The 14,388-nt window shown below is 35.7% G+C and overlaps 3 protein-coding genes across 3 annotated transcripts in view; 2 read left to right on the top strand and 1 right to left on the bottom strand.

The window, feature by feature from the left end:
* LOC107623902 (F-box/kelch-repeat protein At1g30090) lies at positions 713 to 2,519 on the top strand. Its single transcript, XM_016326304.2, has 2 exons — positions 713 to 915; positions 1,039 to 2,519. Exon 2 carries the CDS (start codon positions 1,167 to 1,169, stop codon positions 2,361 to 2,363), a length of 1,197 nt encoding a protein of 398 aa, XP_016181790.1. The 5' UTR covers positions 713 to 915; positions 1,039 to 1,166; the 3' UTR covers positions 2,364 to 2,519.
* Positions 5,853 to 6,470, top strand: LOC107622575 (outer envelope membrane protein 7). Its single transcript, XM_016324520.2, has one exon. It carries the CDS (start codon positions 5,927 to 5,929, stop codon positions 6,167 to 6,169), a length of 243 nt encoding a protein of 80 aa, XP_016180006.1. The 5' UTR covers positions 5,853 to 5,926; the 3' UTR covers positions 6,170 to 6,470.
* LOC107622574 (cullin-4) overlaps positions 6,857 to 14,388 on the bottom strand; it is a gene marked incomplete in the record, with an annotated part of 8,040 nt that continues 508 nt past the window's right edge. The window contains 17 exon segments of the mRNA XM_021114150.1: positions 6,857 to 7,237; positions 7,320 to 7,400; positions 8,324 to 8,404; positions 8,562 to 8,642; positions 8,750 to 8,887; positions 9,002 to 9,133; positions 9,227 to 9,287; positions 9,380 to 9,486; positions 10,016 to 10,069; positions 10,151 to 10,252; positions 10,384 to 10,509; positions 11,417 to 11,704; positions 11,806 to 11,928; positions 12,146 to 12,326; positions 12,988 to 13,334; positions 13,450 to 13,565; positions 14,318 to 14,388. Coding sequence (XP_020969809.1) covers positions 7,124 to 7,237; positions 7,320 to 7,400; positions 8,324 to 8,404; positions 8,562 to 8,642; positions 8,750 to 8,887; positions 9,002 to 9,133; positions 9,227 to 9,287; positions 9,380 to 9,486; positions 10,016 to 10,069; positions 10,151 to 10,252; positions 10,384 to 10,509; positions 11,417 to 11,704; positions 11,806 to 11,928; positions 12,146 to 12,326; positions 12,988 to 13,334; positions 13,450 to 13,565; positions 14,318 to 14,388 — 2,203 coding nt within the window.

Raw genomic sequence — 14,388 nt, 5'->3', positions numbered from 1 at the left:
ATAATAAAGATAATAAAGATATTTTTTTAAATTAGTATAATTATGCATTATTCATTAAATTCATTCATTTTGGAGGAAAAATTGATTCATGAGAAATTGACACTTCACTTTCATTAGTTGAGAGAAAACTCAGTTTTAATATATTAAGTAGATAGATAGATGATACTATATTTTAGTTGTACTTGTCAAATAATAGTAACAAATTATAGGAAAATGAATTATATCTTTAAAAGTTTTGAATTGTTTTATGCAGATTTTTGGTTAATTTCTCAATTCTTTATTAATACTATAATTTATATATACTTGTTCTCTCTTAAAAAAAAAAAGAAAAATACACGTGCCACTAAGGAAGAATAATTATATCTTTAGTTAAAAATATTAACTATATTTAAAAATGAATAACTTCTATTTATAATTATGTTTTTAAATTTAAAAATCCGTTATATTTATGTAAAAATTTATCTTTTTTTAAAATAAGTAATTCTAGTAACCAATAATAAGGGAAATACCCGTATGACAGTACATAAAAGTTTTGAAAGATATATTTTTCAAGAGTGAAAGCAGTTTTTTTGTTTTCTTTTCCTTTTCCTTAATTACCTAAACAAGCTGTAAATAATTATTTGAGAAAGAGGAGGTTAGTTGAAAAACAAATAAAAAAGAAGATAAGAGAGCGAAAGCCTCATGTTTGGGATTTGCGTGTGAAACAAGCGAGTGGAAAAGCGCGTGGGGATTGTGTTTGCATACAATAAAATAAATCAAATCTTTCTCTCAAATGGAATGAAATCATTCATCACCCTCTGTTTTTAGTTTTTAATTTTTATATCTATGTATGCTTCAAAAAGCAATCTCAATTCTCATCTCAAGTCACCGTCTTTCAGCCTATAATATACTTCACCAGCTACCTCCTTCCTTCTTGTAAGTTCTCTTCTCTGTGTTTTGCTTTGCTGATTGCTGTTTCGGATAAAGCTGAGATTTTTTCTATGTGCTGCTTCTAAGCTTTTGCCTTTTTGTAAATTGGTATCTCTGTGTGCTCCAAAGTTAAATTCTTTCCAGTTGATGGTAAAGTTACTGGCTTTCATAGAATTTTGTGTTTGTTGAGGAGGATTTTGATTTTGGGGGGAATGAAATCAAGTTTAGTTGTGAAAGGGAGGGTTTAGGATTTGAAGATGCAGCGTGTTCGATTTTCGTCTCAACAGGGAGCAGTACACAAGTTAGGAGACCCTCAAATGACATTATCTCCCAAGTTTAGGTTAGCTGTGATCCAATCTTCATTGGAATATTCTCTCAGGGGAGACCCCTTAATACCGGGCCTGCCGGACGATGTTGCTCTCAATTGCCTTCTCCGGCTGCCGGTTCAGAGTCATTCATCGTGTAGAGCTGTATGCAAGAGGTGGCATCTGCTACTTGGAAACAAAGAGAGGTTTTTCACCAACAGGAGACAATTGGGATTCAAAGACCCCTGGCTTTTTGTATTTGCCTACCACAAGTGCACTGGAAAGATCCAATGGCAGGTTCTTGACCTCACTCACTTTTCGTGGCACACTATCCCTGCAATGCCCTGTAAGGACAAGGTTTGCCCCCATGGTTTTAGGTGTGTTTCGATTCCCCGGGATGGCACTCTTTTTGTATGCGGTGGTATGGTCTCCGACGTCGACTGCCCTCTTGACTTGGTCTTGAAGTATGAGATGCAGAAAAATCGTTGGACTGTCATGAATAGGATGAATACAGCAAGGTCATTTTTTGCCAGTGGAGTAATTGATGGGATGCTTTATGTAGCTGGTGGGAATAGCACTGATCTATATGAGCTGGATTCTGCTGAGGTATTGGATCCTCTCACTGGAAATTGGCGCTCTATCGCCAGCATGGGAACCAATATGGCATCTTATGATGCAGCAGTTCTCAACGGGAAGCTTCTCGTCACGGAAGGCTGGTTATGGCCCTTTTATGTCTCTCCAAGGGGGCAAGTCTATGATCCCAGAACAGATAATTGGGAAAACATGGCTGTTGGACTTAGAGAAGGCTGGACCGGTTCAAGTGTCGTTGTTTACGGCCACTTGTTTGTTGTCTCTGAGCTTGAAAGAATGAAGCTAAAGGTCTATGACATGGAAACAGACTCCTGGGATGCCATAGATGGTCCCCCTTTGCCTGAGCAAATATGCAAGCCTTTTGCTGTCAATGCTTGCGATTGCCATATTTATGTCGTGGGCCGAAATCTTCATGTTGCTGTTGGTCATATCTCTAGACTGCTTCCAGACGAAAATTCTGACGAAAAATGGAGCTTCAGTGTTCGGTGGCATGTAATTGATGCACCGGAGAGTTTATCTGATCTCACTCCTTCAAGCTCTCAGGTGCTGTTTGCATAGTTTTTCTTATTCTCTAGTACTGTGGTAAGAATGTTATCTGAATAAAATGTAATTAAATATAATTATCACAATAGTCTAGAAGTTGTAATCGCAGTGTGAGGGGATACTCTTTCGAATTATATTAATGGAAGTACCTTCTTGTGGTTCATTGAGCTCTATAACATGTTTTTTTGTCATAATTTCTAGTAATATGTGTCTTTTTGAAGCCATAGTAGATTAAAGTTTTGATGGGATAGAAAGGAAAATAGTGTTTCGGTGTAATTTACACATAAGCCATTTTCCATGTTAGCCCTTTAGTTGCTCAACTTAACTGCATACATAGGAACTAAATATATCATGTGAGAGACAGAGACTGCAACAATAAAATGTTCTGCAATTTACATGCTTATTCATTTTACTTTGTCCATTAGGCTTCTTATAACCATAGATTGATTAACAGTAAGTAGGTTATAGTGACTTATATAGCTTGGGACAATTGAACAAGAACTCAATAGTCTATGAACTGGAGCCTTTTTACCTCACAGGTTAAACTTAACCAATCATGAGCTGTGCTAAAGGAAATGCAGTACCTAGTCATGAACCATTAACATATTAAGTAAAATTTTAAAACAGAGACCAAATTGTTGGCCCAGAGGGACCAACAACTTGATGGAAAAGACTTGTGATTGTCTTAACACCTTTAAATATAAGCCACATTTATTTACCAACTGTTCTTTAGAATTGATGTACATTGGTTTTATGCATGTATCTGTCACTTCCTGAGAATTCCCAAGTTGTACATGATTGGATTTTGCTAATATATTCAATTCCCGTAAGAAAATTTCTCCCCCTTGTTGACCAAGTTGATCCCTCTGTTCCTAGGTAGCGTTTGTTTTGAGATATTGGGACAGAGACTTGAAGACTGAGACTCAGTATCATGTTTGTTAGCTCAGAGACTGATACTAAAATTTATGTCTTTGTTCCCAAAATTTCAGTATTTCAGTACCTCCAAAAAGTGGGGACACAGGGACTAAAATTTTTAGAGACGAAGACTGAAACTTTAATAACATTTTATACCTCAAATATCCTCATTTCAATTAATTAATTCTAATTTTACCGTTTGTGCAAATTAAATTAGAGCTTCATTCTTGTTTCAATTTCTGTCTTCTACTTTGTACCAAACAGAATACTAAAATTTATTTCAATCTGTCTCTTAATCTGTCTCTCAGTCTCAATCTTTCAGTCTCTGTCTCTGCACCAAACGCTGCCTAAAAGACATTATAGGCTTTCTTAATGGTCAAAGAAAGCCGCATTGATACTCATTACTTGTGCAAACCAAGTAGTGATGGTGTTGTGTAAGTATGGTATTTTCCAAGATACACGACACTAGACAACTGATGATGGTGTTAATTATGCTATTCTTTAGTTTGTTGAACTCCTTGAATGCTAGCAAGTACATACTTTAAATAGATTTTAATGCTTTGCAACAAAAGGGTGATGTGCTGCTTGCTTGTGAAGAGGATGTGGTCATATTAATTAATTGAATAATTTGATATAGGGTAGGGTGAACCAAAGTCTATGACGTTTTTTTCTTAGATCCACGTTTCCATTATTGTAATGTAAGTAGCAGAATGTTATGTTGCACGTGCTACTGTATTCATTGTGAAGATATTGATAATTGATCAGAGTGGGCTGTTGGGTCCATGAATTTGGTTTTGGTTTTGGTTGGTCATCTCAAATTATAACTTGTTTTGGTGGTTGAAATCATACTTTTAGGTGAGATAGGTTACCTAGGAGTGGTTGAATATAGTCATTAGTCTTTTTAAGAAAGGACTACAAAATATGAGAAAACATTGAAACGATAGAGATGTACAAATAAGTTTGTATGTCATATGGCAGAGGCATCTTTTATATTTATGTATTAGTCTATTTATTCAAATAAGTTTGTATCTTTTCATTTTCATATAGTCTCCTAGCTAGTCCAACCTAACAATACCTTTATTAATGATATAAAAGTAGATAATTTTAATCCAAAATGCTAGATTTTAATTAATAACATCAAATACATAAACAATTTTGTATTTTAAAAGAATTTCTTTAGAGCACTAATTGGACTGAATTTTCTTTTTAAATAGTTTAATGCGAGAAACTGAGAATTATTAATCAAAAGACTATTACAAACTAATGAAAGTTAGACCAAATTGAATATTGTTGGAACCCTATGTTGCTATCAAAGCAGTGGATGCAGCAGATAAGGTATGGTTGCACTTAGTTGAGTGAATGTAAAGCAAGAAGCCAATCAAACCTTGCAGCTTATTGACATCTCCCCTAATTACCAGTGTCTTGGGTCAAAGAGTCAATTTTGAATTTTCCCACAGCTAAAAAAGAAAATTCAATGATTATTTATCTTTATGTAAAAACCATAGTTATCAGAATCGGACTGGACCGACCAGTTTGATAAAAAAATCAGTGAACCGGTGGTCTGACCGGTTCGATTGGCAAATTGGACTGAACATGAATGCGAATCGGTCAATGGTGATCAAATCTGTTGAAAATTGGCCGGTTCGCGCCGCAGATCACATTAGAACCGCCGCAGGTCCACGGTGCACCCGTGGGTCGCCGAACCGCGGGATTGGCGACCCACGGGATTCGATCAGGAGACCGCGTGAGCATACAACCTCCCCCTTCCCGCTATGCAAACTTGTTCCTCAGTAATGTATATGACAAAAAGTATATATATAACAAAACGTGAATGATTTTTTATTTTTTATTTTTATCCTTTTAAAGGATGATTTACATGAATACTAAACAAGTAACAATACATACTATATAAATACATTGATATTAATTGTTTATCTTTTGTTTTTTTTTTCCATTTAAATTGAAAAAATATTTTATACTAGTGACTAATTTATTATCTCTTTTTGTAGTATAAATTATATCTAAGAATTGATATTTAATTGTTATTAATATATTTTAAAAAATATGCATTTAACTTTTAATTTTAATTTTATAATTTTATATCTTTATTTAATTATGACCGGGTCAACCGAATTAATCAGTGACCCACCGGTTGAACCAATGACCCAGTGACCCAGTCGTATGACCAGGTCAAATACCGGTTCAGTTCTAATAACTATGGTAAAAAAATGCAAACTTTTTTTTTGTTTGCACCAGGGTATCCATTAGGCCGGAAGCCCAATGACTAATCCCTCGGATACTGCAGAGGCACACAAAGTGGGCGACCCTCCCAAGCAAGCAAGCAAACTCCATTCCCATCCTCCAGTGAGTATGAACCCGGGAGAGATGGTTAAGGGACACAGACCCTCATCCATCTGTGCCAACTTGCGTTGGTAAAATGCAAACTTTAATATAAGTAAACTTGTTATTTTTTTTTTTTTGGTAGTCAACTTGTTATTTTGTATTTATGATTTTCGAGAGAGTCCAAACGTAAGCAGCCCACGAAAAGCCCACAATAGAAGCCCATGAAAAGTTTGATAGTTTACTTTATCGATGGATTTCCTTCGTAAACAGAGAGAGGGATCGGTGGGAAGAGGAAGAAGCTAAGTAAAATCGGGAAAAAAATGGGTGCCATCACGAGCGCGGTGATAGCAGTGGCGGCGGTGCTTCTCGGATGGGCCACCATCGAGATCGCATGCAAGCCATGCCTCGAAATGGGTCGCGAAGCCATCGATCGTAATCTGAACCCCGATTACGATCCCGACGACGATAACCGTGCAATTCGCGCACCTCTTAATCCCTCCTCCGCTGCCGACACGGATGAATCCTCCTCCTGTGCACCTTCCACCGCCGTCAAATCCGTTTGAGCTGCCACACTCATGATCATCACCCTCCGCCTGATTGGTATCGTCGTTCACTTCCTTCTGTAACTCAAATCAGCGCTTTTTGTTTTGGAAGAAGAACAGAGAGAGGAAAAAGGATATTTTTCCCTTTGTATGTAGGGTTGAGTGTGGGGATGTTAGTTTGATTAAATGTAATTTCAATGTTAGTGAATAATGAAACGTTTGAGATTCGTCTACCTGATTTTACTGAAATGGAGATGGCGATGCTGTGAATTGTTATTAGCAAAGTTTAAAAATGAATGTTTGATAGTAGTAGCTTCGTTTATAGTGCTCTTTTGGAAATTATTAAGCAAGTTTAAACACTGTATTATTAAGGAAAAGAAAAATGACCAAAACCACGTTATTATTTAACTTGATAATGTGTTAGCTTCTATGATTTTCCAGGTGCGAAGTTGTGGAGAAACGACAGAACTCGTTGCTTCACACAAAGCGACTTAAACAAAACGTGGCCAACCGATAACCGTACGTCATTCAGCGAGAATGGAATCACAAGAACTATTTTTTTGGGTCATGAAGTGAGAAGTTATTTTTTTAAAAGAAAAAACTCGATGGTATCTCCCACTCATCGCGATTTGTTTCCCTTGTTTATATAGCATTATTGCAACAAAACATAAATGGAATGGAAAGTTATTGGCCCAACAACTTAATTTGTATCTAAAATAAGATGACATTTTGTTGATGATACCATTTATCTATTAATTCTATTGAATTTCTCGATCATTTTGGAGAATGACTTTGAGTCGCCGAGAATCTTGTATAAAAGGAAAAATTATCATGCGAGATATTATGCTTTACAATAATAAAGTACAGTTGTCGATGAATGGGGGTGGAAAAAAAGAACGGGAATCCACTGTTACTGTACATATGACGAAGGATCAAACATTAAGTTTGCCCCACGTCATTTGAAAATGTGAAAGACTATGCCAGATAATTGTATATTTGGGGGTTGCTCTTGTCCCTCTCCAGATACTCTCTGTCAATCAGGCTTTCAATCCTTTTCTTCAAATCAGCTGGTTTTATTGGAAACTTGAGCTGTTCATAACAAACCAATTCCTAAATCAGTATCAATTATAACTAGTAGGGATTAATAAAATGAGGTGTGGTAATGACTTACCTGTTGGAAGAGTTCGGTAATAAGAAGGGTGTGACTAAGTACTTTCCTTGTCTTCATTATCCTCACAATGGCAGCATCAATCTGCCACAAAAACATACGAGTCATAAGCTTTGTGAGATGAGGTGTACAACGCAAAATTGATATAATTTTTTGTTTTAAAAAAAGAACACAAGAAAAAACCTAGGGCATATACGATAATATTGCTTGCATGCAACAGGATTCCTAACCGAGGCATATGCTCTTGTTTGGTTGGACTTGGCAATTTTTTAAGGTGTCCAGTTTATTTTATCTATTCATTTTAAATTGAGATAAAAGTTTTATTATTATTATTATCCTGTTTTATAACCCAAAAAAAATATCCTGAAAATGGGAAATAAAATGGAAACAGGGTGGTGCCGCCATTTCAATAAAGTTAAAATAAAATTATAAACTTAAGTTGAAGATAGAAAACAAATCAAACACCTATATATGATATACAAAAATGCTATTTATACACCAAAACCAGCCACTAGTATAAAAAACATGTTCAGAATACAAAGTACACATCGGAAACGAGTTAAACAACACATGTATTTATACATAAATACACGATGGCTGATTTTGATAGCTGATTTTAGTGTACATCTACCATGATTGATATATATATGTTGATCTAAATTGCCTACAATTCCATATTGTAATATTTATGAATTTTAATAATGTAATATAGAAAGGATTAAATTAATGCAGTTTTTTACACCTTTTATCCCTTGAAATCTCTACAACTTCAAAGGTCACAGAAATGAAAAGATTTGATTGGGAGTGTTGGTGCATAAAAATTGTTCTTCAGATAACATCTTTTCTCATTATTGAATCCAACAGCTTTTCTTTTAGCTTGAGAATTTATTTGAGTGAGCTTTTCTTTAAACTTCAATAACATACAAAGACAAAATATTTTCATGTACTATGGCCTATTGGCCTCTAAGATATGATCTTGAAAAGGCTTTTGAGAACAGAAAATTGACCTGATACTGACGGTCTTGGAAAACTCTTTCAGTGGTGCTTGTGTTTTCCTCCACTGTCTCCTTCAACTGAATGGCATTCACCTGTATTCCAGATGGTGAAGTTAACTCAAATGAAAAATTTAGAGGACTAAAACCAAAGAAAAGCAAAGTCCTTAACTTCCAGAATTGAAACAAAAGTGAAAGTTTGAGATTTCATTTAATCAGTTTTCTAGTGTGATCTAAGCAATGAGGGTGATACCTTTATACGGTAAAGAGGAGCTGTAAAGCCATCATTAAAAGAGAATGAGTCATCATCCTCCACATCTCTACCCTTCGGCGACTGTTGCAGGTTCATCAAAAGAAATCTCCATTAAGACACTAAAAAAGGACCATAATTACAAAATAAATTTTATACACTGGTAATTCTCTAAATGATTCCAAACATACCTTCTGTAGGACACGAACTTTTCCACATGCAAGTGATTGCAGAGTCCTTCTCAGTTCTTTGTCCTCGATACTGGTAGAGTCCTTGATATCTTGAAAGCTCAGTTTCTCGGCATCATTGAATAGCATCAAAACAACAGTCTGAAACTCAATCAGGAATGCAAAATGAATCCATCCAAAAATGTATGCAGTGCTATATAGACAGCAATACAGATAAAGAAATGATGTTACATAAAAAGGTTTTGATAGGCAAACCTGAAATAGGGAGACTGCCAACTCCTTTTTCCCTTTAGGAAACTCTGCCTTCAAGACACAGTGACCTAATGAATTTTGCCACATCAAACGCCTTCCACTGTATTTGCTAAGATAGAACTCTTTGAAAATATCCTGAAGGAAAAGGAAAAGAAAACGGCCATGCCAGGTGAGCCACTGTCAGGGCCACCAAAAGTTGAAGAGTATTAATCAGGGCTAGTGCTGAACCTGGTAAACATTCAATTCATGAGGAAGTCTAACATCCATGGGTGGATATGTTGGCCAGTACCTGCACTCATCCAGCAACTTAAAGTCAATGGAGTAACTGAGAGCAGTAAGTTATAGATCATTATAGCTAAGAAACAAAAGACAACAGCTTACCCAGTTGTCAGGACATGAACACTCATTTCAATTCCTGATGGGAGTTTTGTCCTTGCTTGGGATGACTGTTTGAAGGACTCATTTATTTCTTTTGATAATTCAATGTCCTGAGGGAGAAAATATGCAAGAATCTATGAAATAAAAGCTTGGTAATCCATTAAGTTAGTCAGGTCACGTTGATCATAGTTACAATGAACCATCAAATTAGGACACAATATCACATAAATGGACACTATCAAAGAAAGTTACCATAATCTTTGTTCATTCAGCAAATTTAAATTTAAGTCATAGTTATTTCATACAAGGGACCACTCCATAGTTGCTGATATGCTGTAGATTTTTACACAACTACAGAAGTATTCACTGGAAGAAGACTTATTTCTCATTTTTCAAACCACAATGGCTCTTCAAATAGAGAGGGAATTTGTGATTCAAAACCCAGTTTCAGCCCCACAGCTGGATCTTAATCGGGACCAAGGACCATAAAGAGAATTTCTCATCAGATACAGATTCTTAATTAAAGGAAGAAATTGAAAATACTATGATTGGTATAGAGAGTACCCACCCAATACGTACCAAACCAAGAGTCTACTAAAGGAATAAAATTGCTAGCCTATAAATTGATTCAGATTATACCTTAAACATTCCTTCCAATTTGTTTGTGAACTGACTGCCACACTCAGTCTTCAACTGTATTGATGAAAGAAAATGGTTAACATAATAAAGTATATTAACTAATTCAGAAATTAAATGGTAAAGGAAATTGTCAACCTTGGATATCATAGACTTCTCTGCATCAATAGAAGCACTTTTTCCCAAAAGAAGTCTTTTTGCAAGATCTTTCTTATAAAAAGCTTCAAACACATCTTTGCCCTTTAAAACAAGAAATGTCAAGTAATGTTGTCACTATCAATATTGAGAAAATATCAGAAGAAATTTAAATGAAAAGTACAAAAAACAGTGTTTATTGTGTAGGTGATTCACCAAAGAAAAATTGAACAAACCTGAATGAACCTAAATAAAACCAGGACTTTATCAAGTGTTCCCTCCAGTTCCTCTTCAGAAGTACCCTTGTTACCTGCACGGAGCTTCTCATCTAAGAACTTGGCAATCAACTCTGCTGGTCGGTTCTGTCACACATAAAATAGCAACAGAGTCAGTTGACTGCAAATCACCAAAACAGAAAAAGAAAAAATCCCCAAGTGTAAAGGAACCACTTCACCTATCTTGAGGAGCTTTGATATTTCACAAGCTCTCTCATGGACACAATATAGTTGATTCATAAACAACGGATGCAGAAATTTATTCAAAATTAGCATGTTATGCTCCATTAAACATAACAGCTAACGTAGATCTTGTTGTCGCATGTTTCTTATGAAGATCTGATTCAGAGACTGTAGCCCATTTTTTTTACAAGGTAGCTAAGTGTTAGCGGAAGAAGCTGTTTCGAATTCTAAGTGGGTAGATGTCCTCTCCAGGTGTACTTGTGATACACTTTGAAATGCTTTGGCATTAAAAAGAAGGCTGTTAGGGTTAGGCTATGTTTCTAAATTAAAGCACAGCTTATGGCCATTCTATGCTGAAGTTGATTGATAAGGAAGTGCAAATATCCAAGGATGTCTGTACTCACCTTTTTATTCTATTAAAAATTGTATTACAATCACAGCAACCGGTCACAGTCATAGTATTTTCAAAACATTGAAAGCAATTCAATGGCATGTAAAAGACATCAGCTATATTGATATCTGCAGCCATGGTATTTGTATCAGGTTTGGTTTAATGATTAGGATATAAAATGTTTACTTATGATAGCTAGAGGATAAAATGGTTTGGCAACATTGCTTTTACTACCTCACAGGATCAAGTCCGTGGCAATTGCAAGACTAAAAACTTGGAAGTTAAATGGTAGCCATAAACTTGAGCAGGAAAGTGGAATTAAAGGAAAAAAAACTCAAAACAGTTGGCCCACAACTTACTGAATTTCTATCTTGAGACTTTAACAAAAATAGGAAAATGACAACATAAAAATGAGAATACCTGTCGTAGATTGATAAGATGCTCAAATGAATCTTTAATGGTGTTAGAGAATACTTCATTCTTATAAAAACTTTCTTCCCATATTCTGTCAAGAGAAGCCTTAAACTCCAGAAGTGAAGAAACCATGTCTTTATCTTTCTCCTCATCCATAACAATGGCCTGCCCAGTTCTCCTGATATATGAACTTAGGGCTTGTCTTAGTGACTCAAGGGCATTGACCCTTAAAAAGAGTGAGTACATTCTCTGAAGGTCTTCAATGCGATTTCCATCCATAAGCACAGAGAAACCCTGTAACACCAAAAACAAAATTCAATAAATGGGAGAAAAAAAAAAAGAGGGGGGCGGGGGTGAACACCCAGAAAAATAATGAAGCTGGTAGCAGTCACAACCTTATCAAGAATGGCAGGTATATGACGTTCAAGAAGTTGCTTTTCTGCTGTGGCTATCAGCAGCTTCCTAGTACTCGCATCCAAGTAGATCAGGCATCTGTCATGTTCCTCTTGCAATCTTGTCTACAAAAATGAGTACAAAAATATCAATTCAGTACATAAACAATGTGGTATGGAGGAAGGGTTCAACTATGCAAAGATAACTATTATGCATGATCAGATAAAATACATACATGGCATGGCAAGATCCAATAGTTAAAGAACTACTTAAAGGAGCACATACAAATACCAACAATTCAAGCTAACAAGATAATAGAAGGGGATAAAGAAAAGGAAGCACCTCCACATGCTTCAAATAATCTGGAACATCTGATTGCTGCATGTATTTCATACCTTCAGCAGCATAAAATTCAGATGTGCATTCAAGAAATGGCTTCTCGAAGCTTTCTGCATATATTCCCAGTGCTGTGAACATCTTCAAAAGATGGTTTAGAAGCGTTCTATCCACTGCTTCACCTAATCTGAAATACCAGACGAACAACAGAAAAATGAAAGCTCCATCACAAAAGGACATTTATGCTCCCGTTCCCCCCCCCCAAAACATGATAATTTAGCTAATCTTTTTTTATGGTAAGAGAGATAAATTAATTCACATAACAACAAATAATGGTCATATATAATAAAGATGTATTCTACTGGACCGAGCCCCCCCCCCCCCCCCAAAAAAAAAAAACTAAAAAAATGATAATTTAGCTAATCTTTTTTATGGTAAGAGAGATAAATTAATTCACATAACCACAAATAATGGTCATATATAATAAAGGCGTATTCTACTGGGCCAAATTCATTAAAAAATAATTAACAAACTACTCAAGCCAAAACTATTCACAAAATTATCCTTTGTATTTCAACCAGTTACAATGGTTACTGATATATTTTGAAACAGGAAATCAGGAATATTACAAGTATTTACTAATTTTTGACAGCACATGCTCCCTCATGGTCTCATCAGTGTCATATCAACTCAGCCCATGCAAGGTAATGGCAAGAAGAAAATAAAATCTATGATGACAGCAAATAGAAAAACCAACGAAAAACACTCCCTGCCACCTGCATACATAGTCATCTATAAAGAGGTCTGACATTCATTTATAAGATTAGGATTGTAACATAAGGATTTACCTTTCACTTTCAATCATTCTTAGAAGACCGGTAACAGTTTTGTGTTCAACTTCAGGAGATAATGAAAGATGTTTGCGGAAAAGTTGTAAGCCCATGTCCCATAAGGACCGTACATTTGCTGTTTGCTTCACATATGTCCTATCCAGATACAAGGCTATACCTCGAATCATCAACATTTGGTCACAAAGATCCTGCCAACATCTCTCAACTAGAGATAGAAAAACAACCAAATCTGGGCTTTGTCCAACCAAAGACTGCAAAGCTGTAGATATATGTGCTTCGCATTCCGTTTCAATTCGCTGATAAAGATTTCCAGCCATTTTATATATGCAAAGATCACTGACAGCCTACAGAAGAGTTCAACATAAAATACTAATGAGCTATTTCACCATAAAATTCACAGGACAAACCCAAGCCAACCCAACTGTGAATAATAAATAATAACAGAATATCTAGGAATACCTGATAAAGCTTTTCCAAATCACAAGAGTCAGGTTGCTTCAAGAATATAGCACAAATAGCAGACTTCAATTTTGCCCATGTAACCTCCTCAAAATTTGTGGGCAGTGTTGGCTTACCTTTGAAAGGAAAACAGGGACGTATGAATAATAAATTTAGAAGTTGTCCCTTTGTAAAGCTAAATATTCAAACTTATTTACAATACTACTGTGCCAATTTGTTTTCCAAAGAAAAACAGGAAACTACAAATATGTTCCGCTTCCACATAAAGAAAACAAGCTTACAGTACCACCATGTGTTACATATACATTCACCATAATAAGAAAATACAAATAAGTTTAGATGTAGAAGACTAGAAGTTATTGATAGATATCTCTATAAAGTAAATCCCATGATATCGCATCTGACATTATATAAAGTGAATTTCAATTTGGATGCATTGAGTCTTTGCATTTGCATGATCATTCAAGTGAAAAATGCAAGACTGAACCACATTTTCTAATGTGGCAGGATATGATCGAAAGGCAGTTAGTGCATTAAATTTAAATTCTTTCTCTTGGTAGCTGCACTAAACTAATAGGCAAAAGTGAGTGTTTGGGTCTTACATTAGGAGCTTCTATGTTATGACTGACTCAGTAATTAACTTGTGTGGGTCTATAGACGTAAGAATGACCTAAATAAGTACACCTATTGAGCCCATCTTATTGTTTGCCAAAGAAACTGAACTGTTTCATATGGTGCTTCACATTTTAATAGACTTGGAAAAGCCAGATCAACAGAGAAAAAGCCTATGAGCTGAAAAACGGGAAGAATTAAAGAATATAAGCAGAAATGGAAATTAGGTTAATAGAAAGGGGGATTGGAGGTGCACCTTTGTGGAGCTTGATGAGGAGCTTCTTAGCGGGGTGGGGAGGCGTGGCTTTCTTGCGGGAAAGGTTGGCG

The sequence above is a fragment of the Arachis ipaensis genome, chromosome B10, assembly GCF_000816755.2.
Source record: "Arachis ipaensis cultivar K30076 chromosome B10, Araip1.1, whole genome shotgun sequence".
Classification (NCBI taxonomy): domain Eukaryota; kingdom Viridiplantae; phylum Streptophyta; class Magnoliopsida; order Fabales; family Fabaceae; genus Arachis; species Arachis ipaensis.
The sequence above is the reverse complement of the archived record's forward strand: the minus strand, read 5'-3'. Positions and strand labels throughout refer to the sequence as shown.